This window comes from Gymnoscopelus braueri, assembly GCF_963280865.1.
Source record: "Gymnoscopelus braueri genome assembly, chromosome: 4".
Classification (NCBI taxonomy): Eukaryota; Metazoa; Chordata; class Actinopteri; order Myctophiformes; family Myctophidae; genus Gymnoscopelus; species Gymnoscopelus braueri.
Genome location: NC_137605.1, coordinates 30,046,274 through 30,059,344, shown reverse-complemented (window position 1 = coordinate 30,059,344; position 13,071 = coordinate 30,046,274). Strand labels below are relative to the sequence as shown.

The window sequence follows — 13,071 nt, the reverse complement described above, 5'->3', positions numbered from 1 at the left end:
GAAACACTGGTTTAAACAACATTTAGAAAACAAGCCCAAATAATCAATTATACTTAAGAAACAAGCCAAATAAACTATTGAAACATTTTAACAACACAAATCTTGTATGGGGGTCCCTGGCACAAAAATATTTTCAGATGGGGGGTCTACGGACAAATACATATTAATTTGGGGGTCCTTAACTTGGAAATGTTTGAAATACACTGGTTTAAACAACATTAGGAAACAAGCACAAATAAGCAGCTACACTTTAGAAACAAGCCCAAAAAAACGCAACCAGAGCCAACCAATATTTACAAGCAACTTTACAGAAAAACAAGCCCAAAGTGGCTTATAATAAGCGGACATGGCCACCCTGATTGAAAGTGTAGCGGACAGAGAGAGAGGGGGCCGGTCTATGGGAGGGACTAGCGCAGAGGGGGAATTGGAAGGAGGAGGGGGCGAAGAGGAGGAGGAGGCGGCGGCACGGGTGCTGTTTCTCCCAGTCTCTTTCCCTTGTCTTTGTCTCACACACTCTTTTGTTAGCCATGCCTAGCCTGCTGGTTCTAGCAGGGATCATGGAGAAAAATGGGGGCTACGGCGGGGATCTGGCCGGCTCCGGGTTCGGAAGCGAGGGTCTCCTCGTGCCGCCCGACGACGAGGAAGACGACTCCCGTGCCCTCAGGGTCGCGTTGGGCCAGTTGTCTCTGCTGGGGCTCGGCGGGGAAGGCGAGGACGGCGGCGGAGCGCCGACCACAGGAGTACAGGACCGGAGCAACAATAACAACAACCATCACAACTGTAACCACACCAACAACGTCGGAGGTGGCGGCGTGGTGGACGCGGGGATCCTCCTGCAAGGGAAAAGCAAGTTGTGTGCCCTGTACGAGAGCTCGAGTGAGACGAAAGGACGAGGCTGCAACATAACAGAATGCGTTCCCGTGCCCAGCTCCGAACATGTGGCCGAAATAGTGGGGAGACAAGGTAAACCGCTCAGATCAAACCTCTCCCTCTCCCCAAAGTTATGTTGTTATTATGGAGCTATTTTACATCTCCCCGTGGTCTGCATTGTGATGATTTAGTTTTTATTCTGTAAGTATTACCTGGTGTTATTGACAAAGAAAAGGGAGTGGTGTGTGTGTGTTTTTTTGTTGTATTCCACGGAGACGTCGGGCTCCCACTCTCTTGTTACACTGTTCCAAGTTCACATCCACTCGTAACGTTGTTACGACTCGTTCGCTCCTTTGTGCTCATTACATGAACTGCATGCGAGGGGAAACACAAAAGCATGTGTGCAACCGCTGCCTCATGGGCGCATTATTCTCCATCCACGCCATCAATGTCAGCTCTCACACACACACACACACACACACACACACACACACACACACACACACACACACACACACACACACACACACACACACACACACACACACACACACACACTGAAGCAGGGAGAGCACTTGCTTCCTTTGTCGTCTGAAACGCGCCAGACTGTTCAAAAAACGCAACGTGCTACATGGCCAAAGAGGAATGCTGCTTCACCTCGACTTGTTTACTCGAAAATAACACGTTTTTTAAATAAAAAATGCTATGCTGTGACGTTAACAGCTAGTCTTTAGAGAAATATATTTGCCACTCTAAATTTATTCAGTTCATTGTTTATGGTGAGCACTGCCCCATGTGACACGACTGGACAATGGAGAGAGCATGTTTTCCCCTTTTTTTGGAGTTGGAAAGTCAAATTCCAGATTCAGAACATGTTTTTCTTGCAGTCTGGTGTTTTTTTTAAAAACCTGGACATGAACTTGAATGACAGCAGCTGTCAAACAAAGGTGTTAAAGTGCGGGGATGAGGGGAGGGGCACTTCATTACACTGTGTTACCATCACTTGGCATTCTGGATGGTCTTGAAGCGTGACTCAGCTATAAGTTGGATCAAAGAACCTATGCTCTTTTGTTTTTCACATAGTATTTTTTAATTTATTCATTCGGGAAAAAAATCCTATAAATTAAGTGGGTAGTTTATGTTCTCTGTTGCTTTTGTCAGGCTATTGTCTGTTTTTTTCTTTTTTCAGTCTATACCTGGGAAAAGTTGAGAACAAGTTTGAATTCAGTATATTTTCTGTCAGCACCAGGAACCAGAAGTTCATTTCCCTCCTCTTCTATTTATATATGGTGGCGTGGCTGCACCCATTGTTTACTCTGCTGTGATGAGAGAGACGGGCAGGAAAAACCTGGATGGATGGAGGAGTAGAGGCGTCTAAAAAGCTGAATGGGAGTCATGCATAGGAACCCAACACAAGGGCTCCTCCTGAGCTCCACTTCACTGCACACTTTCAATACCACATGGCTGCCTAAGTCAAAGGGAGGCAGAGAAAGGGGGAGAGACAGACAGTGGGTTGGGTAGGACACTATCACTTCATCCTAATTTATGTTTGTTACACAAAATAAGAAGATCATTATCACAAGTCAAGTGGCATCCACAAGAATTAAGATGACTTGTTTTGGCTGTATTACCCTTTTTGTTCCACTGCTGTGCTGATGTCGATTGTAGTTTGTAAGTGCCCCCTCATCTCCCATTGCGTCTCCTGTTCGTTACTCTGAAGTGTAAGCTTTGAATTTTAATGGGGTAACCGAAGAACAGCCATCTGGGTGGATCTAGTGAGCACAAGTGCAGCAAGAAGGCTGTTTTTGCCTTGACTGAGAAGAAGTGCTGATTTGGGGGATTGGAGATGAGCTGCTTTTGATTTAGGGCCTTCGTTAGTTGATGCTCCACGCCCCTCCTTCCTCAGGACCATGCATCATTGCCTGCCTGGTGAATCTGGCAAGTGGTAGCGTCCCGTCACGGAGAAAGGGGGACGAATATGATCGTTTTCTCCTCTGTCAAAGTCACAGGCATTGATTCCAGAGGAGGCTCTTGCGCCTTCTTCTGTAATATGTTGACTACCTCACTAGATTAAAGCTTATTTGCATCATACACAGTAAAATCCTCAGTGTTGATTTTCCAGTTGTAACGCTGAGAGTGTACAAATGTACCGGTGGGTCCATTTGGTTACATTTGTACACTCTCAGAGTTATAATTATCACTGATGATTTTACTGTGTAGGCCCCACTTAAAATCAACAACAGTTGAAGTGCATGCTTTCCATTTGACATGCATGCCATGATGTTGTACTGAGGACTATGAAGATCATTGTACTACACCTGAAGCGTTACAACTGCACTCAAGGATAACTTTCAGAAATGTGACTTTTTATATATTCTTGTCAGATGGCCCTTTTTGTTTTAATATCTATAATATATTTTACCCCATTTCATTTATGGATGGTCCATTGATACATTAATATTTTGTGGCAGTTAAAATATACAATTCACAGTTAAAAACAAGGGCTCCTTGAATTCCAAAACAATGGACATGTTTAATATTGTCATATTAGGCATTGGGCACAGTGGGTATATATTTCTTTTTTTAAATTTGCGTTTAAGCTAACAAAATCCCCCAAAGTAACAATTTCACCTTGCTAGTGTCACTGGTGCATGTGAAGTCAGAGTTACGTAGTAAATGAGGCTGTTTAGTAGCATTAGGAATACACATAATCTTTAGCCAGAGGTATCAAGGCGCCCACGCTATTCAAGTGTTTTTGAATTAAATGATTAGGGTCCACAATGTCGGGGAAAGTTAATAATGTAAGAAGGCTATTATATGTTTATGTGCTAAGATCTAGCAGATGATTGTTACTGTGCCTAAGAGAGACACTGGCTTCTTTAAGACCACACTGAGGCTGGCTGACTGGTCAATAAAGGCCGTAGTCTTGGTGAGAAAAATGCCTAAAAATGGACTCACTACGGTTTGATGCCATCGACTTCTTCCTCATGGGGAGTCATATAAAGTTATCGTTGTGTCCTTTATATGCCACGTACCTCCTGACCTCGAATGTACTTGGCAATTATTCATTTCTTTCTTGCTTCGTCTTTTTCCAATGCTGGTGCAGCCTCAGGTAATTTGACATGAAATGACATTAGCCAGAACTCTCTCACATCGAGTCTCTCCCTTAAATGCACTTACTGTATCAAGTTATTACACTTAAAAACTGGGCAAATGCAGAACAATCTGTGGCACAAACCTGATGCACATGTCTTGCCTTAATTGCCATCAAGTTCAAGCAAAGGACAGGTATAGATACTTATTTTACATGAGTAAACTTATTTTACATAACTACACTTAGCCCGCTCCCTTACAATGATCCTAGTTCTCTAAGGCTTTGCATCATTTGTGTTTGTGTGTCTAACTAAATTAGAAGGTACTAATGGAACTAATGGAAGAATTTATGGCAGATAACGCTGCAAGTCCTTTCCCAAAATAATATCTTTGCACAAAATCTGTGGCCAAAAAAAGCTCTCCATTTCCTTTTCCTCCCACCTTACCAAATCTTGCCAAAAATTGTGTGCATGGTTTTACAATTACATATTTTGTTGGTTGTGTTGGTTGCACAATTGAATCAATAACACCTCTTTTGTCTTATTCAAACTTTTGCTGGTATGTCTGCAGGTTGCAAGATCAAAGCCCTGCGGGCCAAGACCAACACTTACATCAAAACCCCTGTCAGAGGAGAGGAGCCTGTGTTCTTGATCACAGGCCGCAAGGAGGATGTTGCACTGGCTCGCCGTGAGATCATCTCTGCTGCGGAGCACTTCTCCATGCTCCGGGCATCCCGCAACAAGCTGGGTGTATCCTTCAGTGGCTCTCCACCCACACCACTACCAGGGCAAACCACCATCCAGGTGAGAGTGCCGTACCGTGTGGTGGGGCTGGTGGTGGGTCCCAAGGGCTCCACTATCAAACGCATCCAACAGCAGACCTGCACCTACATTGTCACTCCTAGTCGGGACCGTGACCCCGTCTTTGAGATAACCGGTTCACCAAGCAACGCCGAGCGCGCCCGTGAGGAGATTGAGGCACACATTGCATTCCGAACGGGAGGCCTGCATGACCACAACAACGAGAATGACTGCCTGGGGCCTGATGGCGGAAGCAGCCCGGCGGGCAGCACCGGCGGTCTGGAGAGCCGGCTACAGCAGGTGTGGGGGCTGCAGGGGGGCCAGCGCAAGCCCCTCACCAGCAGCTACCGCCAAAACTTCTCAGATGCCATGATTGGAGGAGGAGGAGGAAGCGAGGGAGGGGGGATCTATACCAAGGGCAATTTCTCAAGCTCAGGAGAGAAGCCCTGCTCTTACTTTGGATCAGAGGGGACCCAGAGCTGGGGTGACCCTGACTATCCCAAACAGGTGGCCTTCTATGCCCAGCAGCGGTCCAAGAGCTTCGGAGGCCTTCCCCTTCCCTTGACCAGACTCTCTCCAGGTCTGCCTGAGCCCTGTGGGGGAGGAGGCACCACCAACTCTATCAACCAAGTCACCAGCATTGTGGCTGTGGCCGGTTCACCCCATGCCCAGGCCCGCCGTGCCCACAGTGAGCCCACTTCAGCCGGCGGGGGTTTTCATGGCCGTCTGCCTGTGCCAGACTCGCCACCGGCCATTGTGCGGGACTGCATGACCTGCTTTGAGAGTAAAGTGACGGCTGCCCTTGTGCCCTGTGGCCATAACCTCTTCTGCATGGAGTGTGCCATCCGAATCTGTGAGCTTAACCACCCGGAGTGCCCCGTGTGCCACACCTTGGTGACGCAGGCCATCCGGATATTCTCTTAAGAAAAAAAAAAAGAAATGTCAGTTTTTATCATTTTTTTTCCATCAGTGTTTGTTCAATAATTATTTACTGTTATTATGATTATTATAATACGTAAGTACCTTTTTTTTGTTTTTTTGTTTTTGTTGTCTTTTTTCAGAAAATTTAAAAACAACCAAGCAGGTATTTTAGAAGGTGCTGCTTGCTTTACTAAAAAGTATAAGAAATATTTTTAAGTTTTTCTTTTATATATATATGCATATATATATTTTATAAAAGTTTTGTTTATAAGAGAAGTATAGTACCTTGCATTTTCAGTTTTTTGACTGCTGCTGTTTTTCATTCATGAATCACAGTATAGGCAGAAGTAGATAGTAATGTGAACATTTTATGATTCAAATTTTTATTTTGCCATGAAGTGGTTTTATATAGAAGGAAGGAGGATGATTGTTGAGGTACCCAATCTGCACCTAAATGACCTAGAAAGTCAATATGTTCTTAACTAGAAGGAAAAAAAGATTGAATTTTCATCGCACCTTACAATCGTCATGGTCTCTAATATGATTGTCAATCATACCTTGAAATTTTGCCCTTTTCATTCCATAGTGACTGATCCAAAATAGGTGGTATTATTAATTTTAACAAATTGATTAAGGGAGAACGTTGGTTCCAGTCAAAGTCTCAACTAAAAGGAAGGGGGAAAAACTTAAAATTCACCAGGTAGCTGACCAGATTTACAATTCATACAATACATAGGAAATACCATTTATAATATTTGGTTATATGTTTTTTTTTTTTTTTTACAGAGATTGCTGGAGGAAGCTATACAAAACTAATTGCTAACATTATCTTTCTAATATTACGTCAAACGTTAGTCAATGCATCTGAATCTGAGCTGAACTGCAGTTTAGTGAAAAGGTTCAGGAACGCTGCCTCGTTGTGGCACTTGAAAAACATGTGGTCTCTTGTTGGCGTTTAAGCACTGATTTAATTTGTAAGGCCAAAAGCCTTGGAATTCGTCCATTTGGCAAGGTCTTGAGATACTTCTCCCCAACGGAGTTGTTTCAAAGCCACCTTATCTATGCTTTATTGTCTTATGTGGTCATTTGGCCGCAATCGCTGAACGATATAAGACAAAACAAGACCTCCAGCCGACAAGCATTTCTCTGAGGTGTACAGAGTGTAAATAAAAGGGAGCATAAATGTGTGGACAGAAGCTGAGTAAAGCATTTAACGGTTTCCAAAATCAGTAGTAGAGTCTGATTAAACTGGTCAAAAACATAAAATACAGAAGCCTAAATCAGTGGTCTTCATTCTGCTTGCCCTATGATAACAGCTTTGTATGGGAGCTCTCAGGGGCTTGGTGTCTCCCCTGTAATTAGCAGAGCTGTACAAGAGCAGGTGTTTCATGGTACACTGAATGTGACCTCAAGTTGGAGGTCTCTTTTATAGTCCCCTGCTCTTATTCTCAATTCTTAGGGAGTGGCCTTCACGCCAGTACCCCAACTCACCCCACCCCTCACTCCTTACAGTTCGATTGTTGGTTTTTGAAGGCAGTAATGACCACAGCTGTCCCACAATGCTTTGCTTCTCTTAGTGGGGTTGCATTGTCTGGGTCCGGTGGTGGCGTGGGCCCCAGAGTGCTTGGACACGGCCTGGAGCAACTCTTTGACAATTAGGCAAATGGGATGGGCCAGGTGCGAGCTGTGTGGCGACCGTGGTGCCGTATGTGAAACGGGGCCCTGCAGTGAACTGCTGATTGCCCCACCCCACTGTTAAAGGCATGGAGGGGGCAGGTCTGACAGAGTGTGGGTGCAGCTGGGCTAATAGGATCCCCTCCGTATTCCTTCCTCTCATTCCCTCCTTTTCTCCCCTCTGTTCCCTCTCTGCTGTTCTGAGCTATGCCTACCGGGGAGAGGGGCCTCCTTTGTTCTAACACTAGAAAGAACACATTTGATAGAAAAAGCTGGCTGAATTTGGCAGCAATTGTAAAATAAGCATTCTTGGGAGAAAAATAAGATTATCTGCAGTGTATCAGCCACAGATATTTCAACCTGAATGACACAATATGATTCTGCGGCTGCCTTTCATAATAATGAAAAACAAATCTATGTGTTCACATGCCAGGGTGACAGCAAGTAATATTTTAATATGTGGCGAGCAGCATTATACCTCTCCACCCCACCTGCCTTCCCACCTTCCTGAAATTTGGATAAAGGTCTGTTTGTGTGACAGAGCTCAGGCAGGTTGAAGTCCCCTCACCCCATGACCCTTCATTCCTGGCTCACCCTTGCCACCTAGCTACTGTATGGGACATCCTGCAGCTGCCTCCTCACTGTGGACACCCGGTCCTTAGCCAGCCACGGCTCTGCGTTGAGATTCCAAAATAAAATCAGACAATTGTAATTGACAGGAAAAGTGGCGGAAACGCCCCATTTAGGCACCACTCATGCTGAATCAAATTACACACGCTCTGCGTCTGCCTCAGCCCCAGTGTGGGGAATTTCAGAGGGATGGACAAAAATGGGCTGGGGGTGGGGATTAAAGCTGAAGGATAAGAAAAGGTGGGGAGGGTTGGAGGGGTGTTTTTAGGGAGGGAAGGTCGCTCCAAAGAAAAGAGACCTTGCAGATCCTGTAATTTTAAGGATCCTTGATGTCTCAAGGTGCTGCCACATTTGGATTGACGGCTGTGACGGGTGAATACATGCAAATTAGCATGGATTATGTCATATTACTGGTATTATTACTGAACAATTCTACTCAGCTTCTGTCTTGAAATAGGATGAATAATTACATTAGGCTGTTGCCTCCGAGGCTAGGAAAAACAGCCCCCCCACCCACACACTTTATTATTTTTTATTTTTTTTACAATGAGCAGACCACTCCTTTTGTCTGTGGACTGTGACGAAAGCACTATACTTGCAAAAAGAGTACCGTAAATCCTATATGATAAGAGAAATAAATGATAGTGACCATTTTATGAATGACAACATTGCACAGTGGTTTGGCCTAAGCTTTCAATGTCAATTTCAAGGCAGTATGACACTGTTCTTTTAAATTAGTATTGATGTTGTCGTCATTGTTTTGATTTTGTTTTCCGCCTTACTTTTTTAAAATATGAATATTGCCTTCACTTTGGCAAGCAAGGTAGCAACTTAGGCCTTTTGATCGTATTGTCCCCCCCAAAAACGTAAAGTACCTGTCTCTGGAGAAAAGAATGTGAATCAGTCAGTGTGGGAGGGGATCACGAGGGATTCAGAAAATTAGGCCCTTAAATCACTTTACGTAAAATGTAGAGTAAAGCACCTTATTGCAAAAATAAATGAGCAAAAAACACAAAAAAAATACAAAAAAACATTTGATTAATACCAAACCGACCACTGATGGTGAATATTTCCTCATAGACTTGGAAAGACATGCACATAAGGATTCCCTATCATTTGTTCTATTATGGTGGTTCTTACTTTTTTGTAATAGTACTAGTGATAATTTTGGGAGAGCTCTCATCCAATTCAGTAGGTGTTGATGACTTGGTTGAGCTTTGCACTGGTTTAAGAAAGAGGGATTACTGAAGAGTCTCCCTGGTTAGACGCTGTATAAGATAATGAGTATTGTACTTTATGGGAAAAGGTTCTGAGCATCTCTGTATATATGTATCAGTTATGAAGATCCAGACAGATGCCCACTTAAAGTGAGGGTTTTATTATTTTTACAAAAGGAAAATGACCTTTTCTATGTTTTGGTGTATGGAATCAAAAGACGTTTTGACTTTTAGGGAGAAGGAATTTTCATATGAGTCCCCTCATCCTTTTGATCATAAAAGTATATTAGGTAGATCCATACATGTATGAAATTTATGTAAACTGGTTAACTTAGTATTTCATCCAAATATATAGGTAGAAAATTAACCAGACACTACTATATACTGTAATGAATAGCCTTTATGAATCTACACATGTATAAATCCAAACCTTCAAATAGAAAAGTTATCAGTAAAAATCATCCCCAGAAACCTTTGGATGAATCAGTTTCAATGTATAATAAGTTGAAAAGCAATAATATGAATATAATGCGACAATAAACAGACCACTTAATAAATTCATAAAAATCACAAACAAATTTGATCTTGATTCTTGATGACAATCCTATTGCATTTGTCTTAAATCTCCTTATAATGCATTATGGATTTATACCAATGTGGGAAGAGACATAATTGCTTAGTAGCAGTTTCATGTACGGTAATTGTTCTTGTATTCAGTCATTTACGATTGCTTAAATCCCGGTCTTTTTATTATGAATACGATTTTAAGACGGGGTGTTCAAATACCAACTTTAAGATGACTTCCTAATGGCTGAAAAAGATAATTAATATGTTTTTTTTAAAAGACAAAATGCTTTTAAAGAACTTAAAATGAACGCCTGATGCCTTTTCTGTTTGTCATTGCTGGATCCCATTGGTGGTAGATTGCATCAACTACTCTGACGGATAATTAAGACCTGAAAGCTGGGACTATATAATAAGATATACCTCTCACTCCCTTACTGCAAATCATTATGTTGTCCGTGTGAACTGCATTGAGCCAAAAGTTTTTCTTTCAAGAAAGAAGTTATTTTACATTCATTACTTTGTATTTACTTGCATGTAGGAATAAACTTTTAAGTTAAAATAGCATATCTTGAGGATATTGGTGTTTACATAGTGAAAATAGTTTTGTTTCCTTTTTTTTATTGATGGCACTGTTTGATACTTTTAGCTGTTGTAACAACTTTTCATTGTATTTTCGAAAGACATGGTCAAATGTAGCCAAAGAACAAAACTTATAGAAAGTTTCAAGGTCATGAGCAGTTAAACCTATTTTCAGTTTGAAAATTGAAATACATTAGGGCTTACTGGATTTTTTGTGGTTAGGGTCAATGAAATAAATAATCAGCTTTCAAAGCAAAAATTCCTCTGACTGTTGAACCAAACCTCTTGGAGAGTACAGTCAATTATCTGTAGAATTATGGCATATCAAGTTTCAGTGTTGCGAGATTAGTTTAATACTATAGCTGACTCACAACTCCCCAAACACACCAATCCATGGCATATCAGCCCCAACTGAGATTTAAAAGTATTTTAAGAGTACTTCTCTCTTATCACGTTAGATAAAAACTACTTTGATCCATAGGTTAAGTTCAAGTAAATGAGCCCCAGATATAAAAAATACTCAGAATATGGTATTATGTTTACAGTGTAGACAAAATTCAAGCAGAATGACTGTTTTTTTTACACCCTGAGTAAGCAGTTTGAGATATAAATGAGTTGTCAGTGTAATAACACCACATTGTTTGGATAAAATAACACTGTGGATTCAGTTAATATCATATATAGAGAGCCATTAACTATATTCTCCTTAAGTTGAATTGCATGTTAGTAAAATATAGTACATGAAGTAAGATTTATTGAAAAAGTAAGATCCCATTAAGAATTCATCATCACGAGACGAGTGTATGAAAAGCTTTAAGATCTTAAAATGGACGTCAGTTTAAATCCTTATATTTACCTTGTAGTTTAACTAATTGAGATAGAAATTTTAATTATGACTCAAGTGATTATGCTACGGTGTTAAGGTTCATTTATCCAACTCTCCCAGTATGAAATACAGTCGATGGAGATACAAAGGGGTTGGGTCGCTCGTTCACACAATGTTTCATTCATTAAGTTCTTGTTAGTATTATTTACAATATTGTATTAAGCTTACTATAATAGAAATGATAGAAACTGTTGGTGTTTTTCTTCTCTTTCTATGAAAAGGTCTTTATGCATTTATGTAGAATCCCTTAAGGAGTGATAGGAAATCCTTATTTCAATCAATGCACTTAAGCAATTCTACCATCCTGTCAAAATCACAAGACGAGCAAGTAATGCATTTGAATGTAAAAAGATGACCACTAAACTTAATGCACTCCTTACGCTTATTATTTCCTCAATTTACAATGTGAGCTTTAAGTTTTAGTTTGTTCTTTGGAAAGAATTTGTGAGAGGTTTCCACCGTAGACTATATTTGAGTTCTTCCACGTTACATTTATAGAAAGTGACTTAAAATGAATAAAAAAAAATATTACAAGTTTCTCAAATCTATTTTGCTAACATGGGTTATTATTTCATAGAAAGCAGAGGAAACAAAAGTCAGTATCTGGATGTTATTTATGAAAAGTAAAAAAAAAAAAATGAAGCAACATATTTATGAGTAACTCAAGACGTTTTGTTTTTTAATTAAAAGTACAAGAAGTTAATATATTTCTAAACAGGGAAGTCAGTTTCTACTAATAATTAAAATATGAAAAATTTAGAAGTTTTATTTATGAAAGTTATGGAAAGTCACATTCTTCATGTACTTCACTGTGAATGAAGGAAATGGGAATGTGAAAGATCCATAGCTTAAATTTTAACTTCCGACATGCACTATTTCAAACACCAGTGCATTCACGAAGGAATAGCAACAGAAAATAATATAATATTTTTTAGGATTTGGAGATATTTTAGTCACAGAGCATCAATTTTGTGCCTCGATCATATATTTTTCCTGCATCAGCATTCTTTGTGTGATGCTGCTTGCTGTAAACCCCTTTCCCCTTCAACTAACCCCATGTTACTGACTCAACCCATTAATCATTTCCTCTGTAATCTAAACTTTTACTTATCAAACATATAAAACATGTTATGACTGCAATGCTTGGATGAATGGGGCAGCTGTGGCCCTTTCCAATGGGTCACACATAACTTATACACAATTTTCATGCATACATTTTGTATATCTACTACTTGGGACAGTTTGCGATCGATAGCAAGAGTGTAATTAGTTTAAAGGAGAAAGAATCAAAGCCTTAATGATCAAGTTTCCCCTAATGTGTTAAAGGACAGGGTGGGCAAATCAAGCAGAGACATCTAAAAGCGGAAAAAGTGCACCATGTAGTAGATCTATGTAACTAGCTGCACACACATATACACACTACAGATTCATATCCGTACTAGTTTGCATGTATGTTGTATGGTCACTTAGATGGGAGAAACAGTGCAGAATCTGTGTTAATATTTTTTAACATAAGTACTCTTGGGTTGTTTCTCCTTGGTAGATTTTCATAGTTGAGCCTCATTGGAAACAAGCAAGTTGAATGGAGTTTGACATCAGGCATTTCAGTCCTTGGCTCCACTTTTTCCACACCTGATTTTCTTCGTGTTCTCTTTAAGTGATGCAAAGCTGTTGCCATTTCATAAGGGCTGACTTTAAGCTCAACAGTAACACTAGAGTTGACACAGGAGAAAGAAAAGCCATGATACATTACACTAGATTGGCACATTTGCTACCACCTGTGAAGCATGGGGACTGAACTGGTGCTGCCCATCAAACTCCTAAACTCTTCCGA

At 40.9% G+C, this 13,071-nt stretch overlaps 1 protein-coding gene across 1 annotated transcript; it reads left to right on the top strand.

Moving 5' to 3' along the window:
• Positions 1-397: 397 nt before the first annotated feature.
• Positions 398-8,243, top strand: mex3a (mex-3 RNA binding family member A; the record flags this gene model as incomplete). Its single annotated transcript, XM_080425460.1, is given in 3 exon segments — positions 398-481; positions 483-963; positions 4,534-8,243. Coding segments are annotated over 3 exon segments (1,719 nt in total). The 3' UTR covers positions 5,688-8,243.
• Between the last annotated feature and the right edge of the window lie 4,828 nt (positions 8,244-13,071).